The sequence below is a fragment of the Myzus persicae genome, unplaced genomic scaffold, assembly GCF_001856785.1.
Source record: "Myzus persicae strain clone G006 unplaced genomic scaffold, MPER_G0061.0, whole genome shotgun sequence".
In the NCBI taxonomy this organism is placed as follows: Eukaryota; Metazoa; Arthropoda; class Insecta; order Hemiptera; family Aphididae; genus Myzus; species Myzus persicae.
Genome location: NW_019100537.1, coordinates 207229 through 222600, shown reverse-complemented (window position 1 = coordinate 222600; position 15372 = coordinate 207229). Strand labels below are relative to the sequence as shown.

General features: G+C 28.7%; 1 protein-coding gene across 3 annotated transcripts in view; it reads right to left on the bottom strand.

Annotated features, from left to right (window-relative positions):
- The window catches only part of LOC111031309 (E3 ubiquitin-protein ligase UBR4), a 35778-nt gene that overhangs the window by 5874 nt on the left and 14532 nt on the right, over positions 1 to 15372 (bottom strand). For all 3 annotated transcript variants that reach the window (XM_022311193.1, XM_022311209.1, XM_022311200.1), the window contains exons 30-62: positions 15007 to 15211; positions 14718 to 14923; positions 14482 to 14641; positions 14211 to 14395; positions 13871 to 14116; positions 13619 to 13750; positions 13202 to 13508; positions 12749 to 12946; positions 11369 to 11461; positions 11169 to 11297; positions 10782 to 11073; positions 10532 to 10699; positions 10154 to 10361; positions 9932 to 10097; positions 9642 to 9770; positions 9323 to 9580; positions 9152 to 9265; positions 8925 to 9052; positions 8756 to 8860; positions 8526 to 8696; positions 8252 to 8416; positions 6137 to 6311; positions 5917 to 6067; positions 5625 to 5844; positions 5389 to 5541; positions 4070 to 5310; positions 3776 to 3995; positions 3445 to 3684; positions 2992 to 3306; positions 2582 to 2929; positions 1815 to 1982; positions 790 to 993; positions 114 to 722 (exon numbers count right to left, since the gene is read on the bottom strand). In XM_022311193.1, the coding sequence (XP_022166885.1) occupies positions 114 to 722; positions 790 to 993; positions 1815 to 1982; positions 2582 to 2929; positions 2992 to 3306; positions 3445 to 3684; positions 3776 to 3995; positions 4070 to 5310; positions 5389 to 5541; positions 5625 to 5844; positions 5917 to 6067; positions 6137 to 6311; positions 8252 to 8416; positions 8526 to 8696; positions 8756 to 8860; positions 8925 to 9052; positions 9152 to 9265; positions 9323 to 9580; positions 9642 to 9770; positions 9932 to 10097; positions 10154 to 10361; positions 10532 to 10699; positions 10782 to 11073; positions 11169 to 11297; positions 11369 to 11461; positions 12749 to 12946; positions 13202 to 13508; positions 13619 to 13750; positions 13871 to 14116; positions 14211 to 14395; positions 14482 to 14641; positions 14718 to 14923; positions 15007 to 15211 (7809 nt within the window). The remainder of the gene's footprint in view (positions 1 to 113; positions 723 to 789; positions 994 to 1814; positions 1983 to 2581; positions 2930 to 2991; positions 3307 to 3444; positions 3685 to 3775; positions 3996 to 4069; positions 5311 to 5388; positions 5542 to 5624; positions 5845 to 5916; positions 6068 to 6136; positions 6312 to 8251; positions 8417 to 8525; positions 8697 to 8755; positions 8861 to 8924; positions 9053 to 9151; positions 9266 to 9322; positions 9581 to 9641; positions 9771 to 9931; positions 10098 to 10153; positions 10362 to 10531; positions 10700 to 10781; positions 11074 to 11168; positions 11298 to 11368; positions 11462 to 12748; positions 12947 to 13201; positions 13509 to 13618; positions 13751 to 13870; positions 14117 to 14210; positions 14396 to 14481; positions 14642 to 14717; positions 14924 to 15006; positions 15212 to 15372) is intronic.

Here is a 15372-nt window from a genome sequence, read left to right as displayed (position 1 = left end):
TTTCAGAATTATAAACAATAACCAACACAAAACTTACTGCAATCACATTTTTATTAAAAAATTATAATTGCAAATATGTAACTAATTTAACTATAAATGTTATCCACACTTACTTGCAAAAAGTCTTCTTGTTGAGGATCTTTGTCTAGATTCATATAAAATTCACCAACATCATTTTCTTCTGGATAAATGATTGAACACAATCTTTCAAACACAAAAACTGGAGTACGGACATCCTGTGAATCACATTTTTCTACTGTTTCTACACAGATTGCCATAAATGCTTTTGACTCTGTTTCCGTTCCACAGGTCATTTCTTCAAGAAGATCCAAAAGTTGAGATTGTGTTTCATCAGTTAGACGTGTTCTTTGAACAACTAAACGGCGGAGAGAAAGATATCCATTTAAAATAGCGCCTACAAGCCTTCCTTTGAATTGTTGTTTTATGCTCTCAACTTCCAAAAATGATGCCAACAGTCCAGTTAAACTTTTTAAGACAAATCCTTGAGCTAAATCTGAAGTTAATGTAGTTTCTTCTAAATAATGCAAATGCTTGATTTCTTTTGTAATTATGTCGGATATCATAATAAGCACTCCTCGTAGTGCTAAGTACTGTTTCCAAGGAGTTTGCTGAATCAAATTTTGATATAAACCTAAAAATTCAGCACAGTTTTCTCCTGCACTTCCTAGTTCTGTTAAGAACCCTGTCAGCAGATCTAAAATCTACAAACATACAGTTATTAATTTAAAGTTAAAACAATTAATAACTTAATAAGTATTGTAAACGTACCTCTTTTTTTCTCTCTGGTACTTGAGCAATACCCTCAAATATAGCACAAGCAACTTGTCTCAACAATCGTGTACTCGAACAGAATAAGAAATGCTTTAGCCATGAAGACTCTGTTAGGTGGAATGGTTTTGCAATATCCCTTAAAGAATATAATCGCCACTTCTTAAAATATTTTGAAGCTAAATAATATTGTCTGATTTCATTCTAAAAATATAAGATAACATAGACTTGAGTTCAACCATAAAGCATATATTAATAATATAATAAGTTTTTAAATTAGAACAATTTCATAAAATTAATTTTTTACTTATACACAAAATGTTTTTATAAACATTCGGCAAAATATTAATACACTATTAATTATTTATAATATATTTTAGTAAAATAGTTAAATCATCATTAATGTCATTGATAGAATAATGGAATATACAGAAAATAAGACATTCATATAATTATATGGTGTATATTATTATTATTTATTACTATATTATAAAATACTCTGTTTTAATGCCACGCAATTTACTAGAATGGGTCTACGCATCCCCTACCAAATTCTCTATAGGTAGCGAAGAATATTATTAGCTTTTGCAGCTTAAAAGACGATAACCAATTACATTTGTTTTGTGCACTACGGTAGGCCGTTACTGGTGATATTTGGAACATTAGAGGATGCAATGCCATAGTCAGTCGACAGACACTATTATACCAGAGCAGAACTGGCAGTTCTCTTATGGAATAGAGTAAAGTATAAATTAAATAAATTCACTTATAAGTTGATCAAAAAAGATTTGTACTACTCTCTAACATTTAGGATTAAAAATATTTTAAGTAACCAAATGAGTAGGTCCCTTGATCTTCAATTTTTCATCAACTTGAATATAAAATATATTAAAATACTACTTTTATTTAAATAAAAAGGCATTAATGATGTCTATCTAAAAATTTAGATTTACATATTAAATTTGTCCAGCAACAATTACCCAGCCCTTCACGTAAAAAAATCTACCAATATTTTAATATCTTACCTTTGACTTAGGCTTATTATTAATAGGTGCATCCGATGATGTTTTCTTTTGAAGTCGTAGACGCCATGCATTAAACATATGCTCAGGACTTTGTTTAGCCCATTTTCTAAAATCAACCATTAAATGATCCGACATTTGAACAGTTGACAAGACTTCGGTAGATTTATCCTAGATTAGTAAATAAAATAAATATGTTGTTGTACATGGTTATGTTAAAATGTATAACGTATATTCTATAAGGTTAGGTATTCACTTGTTATATGATTAATATAATATATACATTTATTAATATCCTACAGGCAACAGTAGTTTATGTCCATATTGATAAACGAAGATTAATTTTGTATTATTTTAAGACCTATAATATAGGTGAACTCAATTAAATATGTTTATAACAGTGGTAAGGAACGCAATATTTATTTCAAGATTTTTTTTAAAAAAAATCATGGATATGCTGTGTATAATATATTATACTTTTGATAGGAACTTAAGTTGATATTTATTACTTGAGCAATTAAACAAATTGGGATGGTTCTTTTTATAGGATTTATTTTTCGTTAAACCTGACACCGATAATTTACAAAAATTATACTCCAAAACTGTATAGTTGTATATTTTATTGTATGAAAAAAAAAATCATATCAAAATGTTTAGGGAGTTAATTAGATTTTATAAACACAATTTTGTTTAATGTTTTTCATATTTAATTAATTAATCTTTTAGGTTTAAGAGGTATTAAAAATATTAAAAACAAAAATACAGCTTACCTTGTTTGCTTTAGATGATGAAAGTGGTGGCTTTATAATATTACGCATCATTTTTAAACATGGTAATGTTATGTAAGTAACAATTGCTGAAGACTGGAATTCTTTGCATGTCATAAAGAATAGCTGCATTACACATTTGGCTTTTTGTTCCCAACATGAATCTTCTTTGTACAACATTGTTGCCAGTAAAGATATCTCAGGTCTCACAGCAAATGCTAGATCAGCATTTGCAATTGGTCCTCGAATTGTAAGCGATATTCTTTGACTCAACAATCCACATAAATCTTCAGTAGCTTTTTGATTATCTTGTATTAAAATACAAAGCAGGTTTCTTACTTCTTCTTGAGTCTAAAATGAAAATGAATATAACAAATTTAACATTGTTTAAATTAATTCATTTTAAGTATTACTTGAACTGAGCCTCTTCTAATATTATTTTCAACTAATTCCTGGATAAGTCCTTGTTGCAATAGTATTTTACGCAAAGTCATGTTTGTAGCAAGAGCACGTAACATAACAAAACAATGTTCTAAAGCAGCTGTTATACACCCATAGCAACTTGTACTGGGCAATGAGTATGCTGGTGACACATTTTGAGAAACAGATATTACAGAATCAGAAACTGAAAGAGAACTAATACTGCCATTAAAACGAATTGTGGATTTAACTTGTCCCAATTGTTTTTGATCATATGCTATTAACTCTTTACGACTCGCCAAAACTTTCTGAAATAATTTAAAATAATTCAATTATTATTTTTAATACAACATTTTAAGGAGTACAATAATTTAAATAGATAACACCCAACAAAATATTATCGGTTGATAAGATTTCTAAAATAAAAAATAACAATAAATAATTACTTGAACGATACGGCTGAGATCTTCAAAAGTATTACGACATTCAGAACCATACTTTTGGGCCAACAATTGAATAGATCTATTTACTTGATGTACAGGTCCAGAAGAAATGTTATTGTTCATAGCTCCATTTACAACAGCAGCAAATCCTGAGACAGGAACAACATTTGGACTTTGGCTTTCTTCTGCATTTGTATTATTAGACTTTTCCAATCGATTTTCCATAACTTTTACTAACATATTCTAAAAAATATTAATTAATAACAATGGTTTTATTAAATTATTTAGTTTTGACATTTTCTTATGCGCTTTATTGAATATAATGTTTTTTTACCTCTAATACAGGTTTTGACGATACAAGTTGTTTGTATAATCTATCAGCTTTTTCCAAGTTTGTATTGATAGAATTTATTGTCTTATTCCTATCATGGTCATCCTCAATAGGATCAACAGCACAACAAGGCTTAGCAGTCAAAACATAATCAAATTTAGCGTACTTACAAAAACCACAAGAATGGCAGAGAAAAGGATCTTTTTCATCATAATTTATAGCACTAAAAAAAAAAAAAACTGTAATTAACACTTGATTTAATTTACCTAGAGATTGTTGATATTGCAATAAACTTACCGGCATTTATGACACTGGAAAACATTTTCACCACAGTTAGAACAGACACCTGGGTTTGCAGGTACTGTTGCACTACACCGAGGACACTGTAAAGTCTCTGAAGAGGCATGCAAGTTCTCGTAAAAACTAGAATACTCTATTAATAAATTCCAAGCAACTATTGGTACAGCAAATTCGACTTTGACTTCAGTTTGTCCTGATGTTAACGTTATTTCTTTTGCTTTATGCCACATAGCTGGTTTATTTTTAAGCTCCACCACGGCTTGTACATAACGGTTATTATAATATATATTCATTGTACGCACCATTTTGGTGCGTTTTAAATCAGTTATTCGCAACACTATTTTATTTATAGTGTGACTTCCCATGAGCTTAACAATTTGAGTAGTAGTAGTGAACTTTGAATCTACCTTTATGGAAGTCAACTTGATATTGGTGAAGGGTATCTCAGGGTTATTACAAACCATGCAAGGTTCACTTTCTAAATAAAATCCTTCTAAATCAACATATTGCGATACTTGAGTATACAAATTAGCATTAGGGTGGCATGCCAGTTTATAGTTTTGTGTTCTTAATAATTCGATTGCCTGTTCAACATATTTAGTTGATGTAGCTGCTTTCTGGTTGTACTTAAAACTGAAGTATCCTAATAGATCCACAAATTGAGATGCTTTCCTTCCATATGTAGGCAACTGTGGCCATAGAGCCCATAACAACTCAAGTAATTTTTCCTGATCATCGTGTTCTGAATTTCTATAAATTGACAAAACTAGTGCATGAGCTTGCCAACGAATATGTGTAGAATTTGTTTCGAGTAAAAATGTTTTGACAAATCGTGTTAAAATATCTTTATTTAATTGTTTATTCATTTCTTTAACTAGTATCATGCACTGAGCTTCCTCGAGCATAGCATTCTCAATATCTTCAGCTACTTTAGACACTTTAGATTTAGATTCTTTTGCAGAAGGAGTTCCAGACTGGTTTTTAGCACCACAAATAGCATACTGAAGCAAATGCAGAATCGTAGATGATACACCCTCATCTAAAAAGCAGGCTGCACGCATTAAATACAATAATACTGTGTCATCTTTGCGACAATATAGTTGCCAGTTCAGCATACGACTTGATGCAATGTCAACACAAACTTTCACATCTTCCACCAATTCAACAAGTTTGTCATATGTTAAGTTAAGAGTCTGTGGCGTATTCTGATCTCTAATATCACATGTGTTTTGGAAATTCTAAAAAATAAATATGCATATTTAATATATAACAGCACTTAATTGTCATAAATTTAAACAAGTTTTATAATGGTATACCTTCACACTAGTTGATAAAGCATGCATATCTCTAATCTGCCGATATTTATCTTTGTTTCCACAAACAAATAACAGCAATTTTCTAACTTGACGTTTGATAAATGGATTAATTGTTTTTAAACTCATGAATTCACATAGTACAGTCAACCATTCCTAATTCAAAAATCAAAATTAATCAACCTTAAATCTAGAAATAAAATACTTAATACCTAAATTATGATGAAAATAATACGTACTGGTTCAAACGACAACTGCGACCAACTTTTCTGTATTTGATATGGTAAACGTAACAGCATTTCAGTCAAAATTATAGGGTAATTATGGAAGATATCTTTGGTTTGACTAACTGAATAGGGTTTCAAAAAAAATGGACTCATATCTGGAACACGTGAAGGACCACTTGGTTCCAACAAAACACTGACCACATTGGCACCATTGTCATCATTATCACTAAAACTATAATATTATCATTCATTAAATAAAATATAATATTTCTCACAAATTATTCATCAAATACTATTTAAATACCTAGCCCAATATTCCTGTAAAGCTGTCAATGATCTTAAGCAACAGTTTATAAATAGATCATGTTTTAATATGGATGCAGCTGTTTGAGATATATATGTTGTATGGTCCGTTGATGATTTAGAGCTAGATTTAGGTCTTGCTAATAAAACACCTAAAATAAATAAAGAATCATAAAAATATTTTTAAAAAATAATTTAAAAAAAAAATATTTATGACATACCAATAAATCGCATAATAATTATGACTATTTCTCGTTGTGAATTTCTTATATGTAAATTAGAATCATCTAATGTTTCTTGGCGAATATATGCTATAAACATTTGCACAAGTTCAGTAAAATATTTTTTATCTTCTTCATTATTCAAGTCCATATCTGCCACAATTGAAGAAACCACCTTAAAAACAATATTAGTATTAATACATAAAATTAAGAATAAGTTAAATATCATTCCTTTATTTTTTTTTTTTCTTGCTGGGCCACTACATGAGGGGGGACACCATAAGCATTAATTCTAGACCCATTGATTAAGCCATTTTTTGAAATCCAAAGAGGGAAAAAATGTATTTATATACTAACATGGCATTATATAAATATTTCAAGATGGTATTGTACTAATAATAATACTGTTTGTTCCTATTGACCTAACATAAACATGTTACAGATACATTCAGTATCATCTATAACAGGGATGGCGAACCTTTTTGTACCAGCATGTCAAATAAAAATTTTGGGTGGATTTTGTTTCTCCTGCGTGTCAACTAGTTCGATAACACTTCAATTTTTTTTTCAAAAACTTTAATATTATCAAACTTTTACACATTTGTGTGTTATTAAAATAGTGTGCGCGTGTCACTCTGTGACATGCATGTCATAGGTTCGCCATCTCTGATCTATAACAATGGCTAAAGAACCCTATAAATGTCGTGTTAGGTATAAATACGGAGTGAACTTGCCCATTGCGATATCTCCTGAGATAATAAATACATCATAAATTTGTTTTTTTTATTAGACTCACAGAGACAAGGACTACACATATTTTATTTTTAATTTAATTAAATATTTTAGTAAAAGTTATAAAAAATTTTTTATTATGAAACAATTGAAAATATCCATTTTGTAGTTAATTATTTTGAAAATTTTAACCATTTGACTTTTATTTTCATTAATTTTATCTTTCTTTTTTTAGTTTACAGGTAAAAACGGCAAAAAATCGGTTTTTGTCCTGCGGTGAGTCTCCCTACACGGTTAATGGGTATATCTTCACGGGACACTCTGTATACATAAAAATAAACGGAATTTTGACAGCACCTTGAAATTAATGTTGTTAATTGTAATAAGTTGTTATAGATGGTATCAACTATACATAATATTATAGCCACATTTTTTAAATGTATATATTTGTTATTTTAAAACCTTTGGATTTTCTAACACATAATAAAATATTTGTAATATGATACAATATATGAGAAGATACAATGTTGGTAGTTTTATTTTGAAGGAAGGAAAGAGGCAATGTTTGTACTAAATAAATTGTAAATAATTTAAGTAATAAATTGTAACCATCTGTAAATATTTCATTTAAAATTTCTCAATCTGTTTTCTTTTTCTCTCTATGTTGTACAGTAAAATTGTAGGCTAATAACCAATGATGTTGAAGCCTTACTTTAAATAAAAATTAATTAACTGAAAAAACTAATAATTTAATCTTTTGAAATGTTGTGTTTAGAAAAATACAAAAAGATACAAAAGTTTCATAAGGCAATAAAAGGAACATTTTTTTACTAAAAATAATAATACTTCACTTAATAATATTAATATATATTAAACTAGCTGCCCGACCTTCCTCCGGGAGAAATTATTTTTTTATAATTTAATTTAAAAACATAAGACTATTTTTTGGCTATACAAATAATACAACAATTATAAAATTAAAAAAAAACAGGCATCGTTATCGGTGAATATATGAAAATAATTGGTAATTAGTTAATTATTATTATTATTATAATGAGGGTTCAAAACCGGTTTCCTTCGTCTCCAAAATCAAGTTAGATTTTTATATATATAGAAAAAGGTAAGTTTTATTAAATTTGATATTAGTGTATTGAAAATAACTATACTGACTAAAATTTTGGGTCTTCTTTAATATAAATATATCCTGTATAGAACAAACAACTTATAAACTGTTTTTAGAGTTATAACCACTTATTTAATTAATTTGTTTTTTTTTTATTAATTATTATTACTTAAAACAAAACACTAACATTTATAGAGTAAAAATATAATTATTCTAGTTTTTAAACCGTTAATTATCTGGTATCTACTAATTTATCTTACTTGAAAAAATGGTATAGCCCTTGTGCCTCCAATGTTATGGAGATTTGGTATGTGGTAAATAAATTTTTGCAACAAAGACAATCTCAAAGTGTGTAAATGATTGTTTATTTCTAAATCTTGGTCATAGATTGTTTCTTCATCAATCTCTCCTCTTTCATTTTGATTCTAAAAATGTTTTTTACAATATCAAAATTATTGTAAACAGTTTAATATTGATTTTCTAATAAATTCTAATTTATGAATTTACATAAATATTTGAAAATAAAATACTTACATTTTCTGCAGGCGATGTTCTCAAATTACTATTTCCTGGAGCAGCGTTTGTATCTTCATCATCAGAACCAGCTGCAGATGCAGTAGTATCACTCAAATGTCCTTGTTGCATAGACTGTGTTTCAGAACTCTGACCATTAGCATTATTTTGAGAAGAATTTTCTTGCATATTCTAAGAAAAAATTGTATTTTCATACATATTTTAAAATTATCATTTTCATTTTCATATACCTGTAATGCAGCAGGTGCATTTAAACCTTGAAGTTCTACAAAACCTTGTTGTAAACCTTGCCTAATATTATGTAACTCTGCATTATTTTCTATTCCCTCATTGTCCTATTGAAAAAGATAATTTAAATAAGCTATATGATTCTAATTGTGTTTTTTCTTATATTATTACTTGAAGACTAAGTGCAATAGCTAATTCTACCATTGCATCATCATCTGCATCAGGTGGAATAATAAGACCAGGAAATTGAACATTTCCAATTAAAACTTCCATATTTTGACCATGATCTTGTGGTTCAACTATTACAATTTAGTTAAATTAATGCAAGTCACATTTTTCAGTTAATTTAAAATCAAAAATATAATTTTCACTGTTTAATACAAATAAATAAATATTACCTCTTGGGTCCAATAAAATGATTGGTTCATCAACTTCATATGAGATGTTTTCTTCTGGAGATTCTTGAAGAACTTGTTCTTCATTTTCAGGCCCTTTGCTAGATGATTCTTTAACTAGATCAAATGAAAATTACCATATAGCAAATTACATTAAAAACCAAATTATATTACCTTCTACTGATTCCTTGTAAGAATGTTCTCCACGAACTAAATTTTGATTATTCTTTCCAAAAACTTGAGGTTTTAAAGCTCTTGAAAGCGCCAATTTAGCAGTATAGCTGACAGCAACATCTTCACACAATAAGAAATCTAAGTAGTACTTAGATATTGTATTAATTTGAGAATTTTGAAAACCGGAGCATTCAAAAAATAATAAAGAATGAAGAATTTCAATAAGTGCATAAACAACAGCTTCTGTATGTTTCAAACCTATATGAATTTAAATATATAAATTAGCTATAATTATTAGAAAATATTATTAGTTACATACCAGGTACATATATTGTGCAATAGGATGGATTTTTAGGTCTATTATAGTACAGTATCCAAAATACAGAAATGAGCTTCTGAATAAGTGGTTGACAGCATTGTGATGATTGTTCATTATTATAATCTAATTCTGAAAATAAACTAATGATAAGTCCATGTATCTAGATTCTAAATGAATTGATGAGCAAATATATTTATATTCTATGGCTTTTTAATGTTCATCCTATCTTTATTCCACACAATAAAAAGTGTTGAACATAACAACTTAACTTTATATTTATTTTCAAATACCTTCATGATGAGTAAGTTCAAAGATGGATAAATGTTGAGGTCTTGAAACTGTAATACCTCGAGTAATTAATACAAGTCTATAATAAGCTTCAGCATCCATATTTTTGGGATCCTCTCGTTCAAAATCGTGTAAAGTTTGTAATATATAAGTCAACATCGATTGATCCTATTTACAAGAATTATGTTAATACTATGATTATTTTCAATGAATAATGTTTTTACTTTAAATGTGTGGTACTCCGGTTGTAAGACAGCTACTAATGATTTAGAATGAAGTTGGATACATGCTTGTGTACTATGATTGAGTAATTTTAGTGCTATGTTAACTGCTTTAGTTTTATTAGACGAAAAATGTTCATCCTCTTCATTCAATGAGTAATTTGATACTATAAAGCTTTTTTCTAATATTGTCAATAGTCCAATGACAAACCTAAGAACATTATTATAAAACATATAATATTTATAAATAATTTTTTGTTCTAAGTACTGTAATTATAAAAGAAAATTTAAAATAACTTACATTCTTAAAACCGTCAATTAAATACTTGAAAACTAAATAGTACTAATAATAATATGAAAGTAAATAATAAAATATTTTACTTGTCTAAATGACTGACAGCAAATCCAGTTAAAGGCAACTCTTTTTCTTGAGCATTAAATTGATTTGAAGTAACTACAGTACTAGTTGATGTTGAACCATAAATTGTACCGCTGCTAATTTCATCAACATCATCAGGCCATCCAAATGATTCTTTAGTTTTTCCATATCTTTAAAAAAAAATATATATATATGCATATTATGAATTAATAATTATTTATAATCAGAACAAACAAAATATTATATACTAACAATTTTACAGAATCTATCATAGTAACACCTTCAGGATCTCGTGATGGGCCAAACACAATTATTAATTTTTTGTCACTTAGAAGGCTTTCCTCCCTTGTTAGTGGAAAATCGAACCATCGACTTCGGTTAATAGGTAACAAATGTAAAGTGCGTCCCAGCACTTCTATATAGCCAGGAGCACGTCCTATGTCTTGACCTCCCACATTAATTCTGATTCCAGCCATTACCGTTGTAGGATCATTATTAGTAACTTCAATGCTAAATCGTGGTTTTGTAGACACAACATACATACCTAATAATAATATTATTAAATCCATGAATAATATTATAAAATGTTATACTTTAAATTTAATAGTATAATGTTTAATTTATCATTATATTCCTCACCATTACTGTTTAGTCTATGTTTGATTTGTTGAGGATTATAAATTTGCAACAAATCATTACCACCAAATTCAATTTCATTCATAGCTACACAATATTCAAAAAAGTCGATTGGAAATGAAGAGGAATTCCCTACAAGTCATAAATATTACATACAATTATCATTATTTATTATATTTGAATATGAAAAAAATCATTCATACCTGTTGATTTTCCAGATTTACTAATTTTTTTTTTCTTTAATTTACACGATGTTATGTGACATGAAGGCTGAATAGACGGTGATAACCAAAAATCTAAAACAATTAAAATAATATGAATAAAGTTCTGTACACTTAAGATTGGTTATATCTTAGTTTCATAATATTTTTGTTACACTAACAATAAAAAAAATAACCAATATTAATTAGGAATAGTTCTTAGTAGAGGCGGACCGACACCGATATCCGATATTGGTACTATCGGTTTAATCGGGTATCGGGTTTTTTTCTGAATCGATAGTAAAACCGATATAATACAGTCTCATATCAATTTGTATGTAATGGTGATGGTTATACCAATAACGCTATTTTTAGACATATTATGTAAACAACAAATGATTTAGTATTTTACTATTATAGACTATAGTATTTTTTTTTTTTTTTTTTATGTTTAATTGATCCTGAGCCCGGCAACTGTGGCCATTAGCTATTAGTAGGTACTGTAGGTTTTTGTATTGATGGTTTGTAGGTTTTTGGAACGGTAGGGGGAACACGTGTGTGTTTGTTTTGGCAGAATTTCGAATGGGGCACCCGTAGGTTTCTGCCATGCCCCGGGGGTGGGGGATGGCAGCACTTGCTCTCCGGTCACCGCGACTTGTCCGGAGAAAAATGCCGCCCGGTGGCCGAGGATCGAACCGCGACCGGCTGCGTCGCAGCGGAAGAGTCAGACCACTCGGTCACCTCGTCCCCCACTATAGTATTATACATTTAATATTTATACTATTTTATGGTTATTTCAGTTATTTCAGTTATTTCAGTTATTTCAGCTATTTGTTTTTTTTTTTTGTCCACTTATTTAATTAAAAAATAAAAGAATTGTAAAATTATTAATATTTATTATTTATTGTTGCGGAAATCTAATATTTTTTGATATGCCACATGATTTAAATATTACATCGGTTCATATATCGGGTATCGGTTTTTGAAAAATATATCGGGTTTTTAAGTATTTTTATATCGGTTCATGGAAATAAAATATCGGACCGGCTATCGGTTTTATATCGGCAAAATAAATCGGAATATCGGATATCGGAAAAAAGGGCTATCGGCCCAGCTCTAGTTCTTAGTGAATTACTATACGTGGATAAAAGATAAATAATAATTTGAAATAGATACATACAGTCGGTAACATCTATGAGATGGACCAGTCATGAATTATAGGGTATAATAATGTTAATTTTAAAGTCCTGGCAAAAGTTGTTTGTTTATATGTACAAAATCAGATTTACTTATATCAACATATTTAACGGTCCCCTGACCAATGCTATAGATTATACTGACTGTATAGACATAGATTTTATAATGAGACTAAACAATATTCACCTGTTTGCTCTTTAGCAGCTAAGAACATACGTAAACTACCGTCTTCACATAAAATTATTAATGTTGTTCTATAATCTCCATTTGACAATGGGTGGCGTACAGCAACCATATCTGTAATCTTAGTTTTTGTCTGAGCTAACTTAATTTCTTGAAGGCTGATAACCTTAGGTGTTATCATAAATACAACTGGAGTATTGCCTAAATAAAAATTTTAATTTTAAGTTAAAAAATGTTGATAATATTCATAAGCACTTCATATAAACATATTATGAATAACATTTTATTATCAATTTATGATTTAAGTTTTAAGAAAGAACTGTTGATGGCATGCATATCATACATAGTAGATGATTTAACCGATGAGTATTGTCATAATCATCCATATATTTTACAGAAAAAAAAGGAATACAATCATACACATATTTTGTAGATTTCAATAATTTTTAAACTTACTAGATTGCAGTATTGCACATACTAAACCAGGGTGTCCAGGAACTTCAGACCATTGCCACATAGGTTGTGTAGGAGGAGCAGAAGTACTTGCCTGAGTAATGTTACTTTTATTTTTAGCACTAGGACTTGATGTTTGTGAATTTATTGCAAAAACTGGATGTAATGTAATAACACCACCTTGATATCTCTCTTCATCCAAAGGTGCTATAAATGTGCGCCCAGGAGTAACATAACTAAACATCAATAGTGATAATGTATGTGAATAATACACTGATACACCACCTCCACAAACTTGACCATTTACATCCTATAAGGTAAGTATAAAATAAAAAAAAACCATTAATAAACATTAACAATAAATATATATGATTATTATATTATATGTGAAACGTATAAGAATATAATGTATATACTAACACTTATGTCTGGATGGACGATATCAATAGTATTGGTCACATAAAATGGACCATGCACAGCTGAGCTACTTTGATCCATATCTTGTGTATATATATAACCCCCAGATGATATTAATATCATGGTTGACTTTTCCTACGCCCAACAAAAATCATTAATATTTTACACAAAATAAAAAAATTAATTCATAGCAAAATTTTTTTTATATATATGTTAATTATTACTTCCAATAAATATGCATAAATTATTTTTTACCTCTGTACACATAAATGTCACATCTCGTATTTTGCCAGTAGGTACAAGGAAATAATATTGAGGACTTAAAACATCCTTGGACAAATCATAAATTTTAACAAATTCAGCAGACACAAGTGCTAAACTAGTTTGTGACCCAGGGAGCCAAATTGATCGAATCATAAAATTTCCTACTTCTAAAGTTGGATGAAGAACAATGTGTTCATTAACTGTTCCACTTGCATTGAAAGTCAAAATATGACAATCCTGAAAAAAAGCAGTTTAAAAATAGAATAAAACTAATATTACAATTGAATGACTAAGGTCAATGTTTCTTATTTAATTGTTTAATATTTAATACCTTTAATCCACACACAGATAGGAAATCTTCATTAACAGAATTTGCAGTAACTGATAATACAGTAAATGGGATAGAAACAGAGGATAATCGTGTTAAAGTTAATTTGCGTTTTGATACATCTGACTGTTTTAACAATGAGCTCATTTGCAAAACTGCTATTTTTCCTTTGTCATGAGATACAGCAACTAAAGATAAAAATAAAAAAAACATTAATACAAATTGAGATAAAATCTATCTCATAATTGAATCATAATACTCAAATAATAATTACCTAAATGTTGTCTTTTACCATGAAGAGATGATAAACAACACATTGCAACACGACGTATCATATGAGCAGAAAGAAGCTGTCTGATAGTTTGACCTTGATCTCCACTAAAATTCATCTTAACATTTTCAAAAGCACCTTCTTGAGATCCCATTGTAGGTAGCTATAAATAATGTTTAAAACAATATAGTATACTGTTAGTTTGAAGAAATAATTTCTTTTTTGGAATATTTAATTACCATAAGACCATCTGATACTTCAATAGTTTTTTCTAATTCTTGCAAATCATTTAATGTATCTACAGCTCTTGTATTACAACCAATCGCTGAATTTTTTTCACCGGATTTTATAACCACATTTATTAGTTGTAGACAAAGATCTAATGTTGGCTCAATAATTTGAGTATGATCTAATATTGTTGGCATTAGTACATTCTTATGTGTGGCTAAAAATCAGAAGATTAATATTAGTTGATGTAACTGAACTAAATTATAATAAATAAAAGAAATAACAATGGAAAATAAATACCAGGAAGTGAATCCAACACAACAGACTCATAATCTAAACTTCTTGTGCTCATATTCCTTGGATCTTGATTATGATTAGGAGCAGACGTGTTATAACTATCTATGCGATCTTGATCTGCAGCTGAATTTCCGCCTTCAATTGAAGCTGTTTTATCTCGCGGATTATTTACATCAAGTATTGAGTTAGGATTTCTTTTAATTAATGCCTATGAAACAGAAATATATCTTAAATATGACGAAGTATAATTTAAAAAAAATTAGTTTTAAAAAACTTTTAAATTTATAACAAATTAATTAAATAAGTAATAAATAAAAAGAGTTATAATAATTTATGATAAATAAAGAAGATAAGATAACATATAAAATG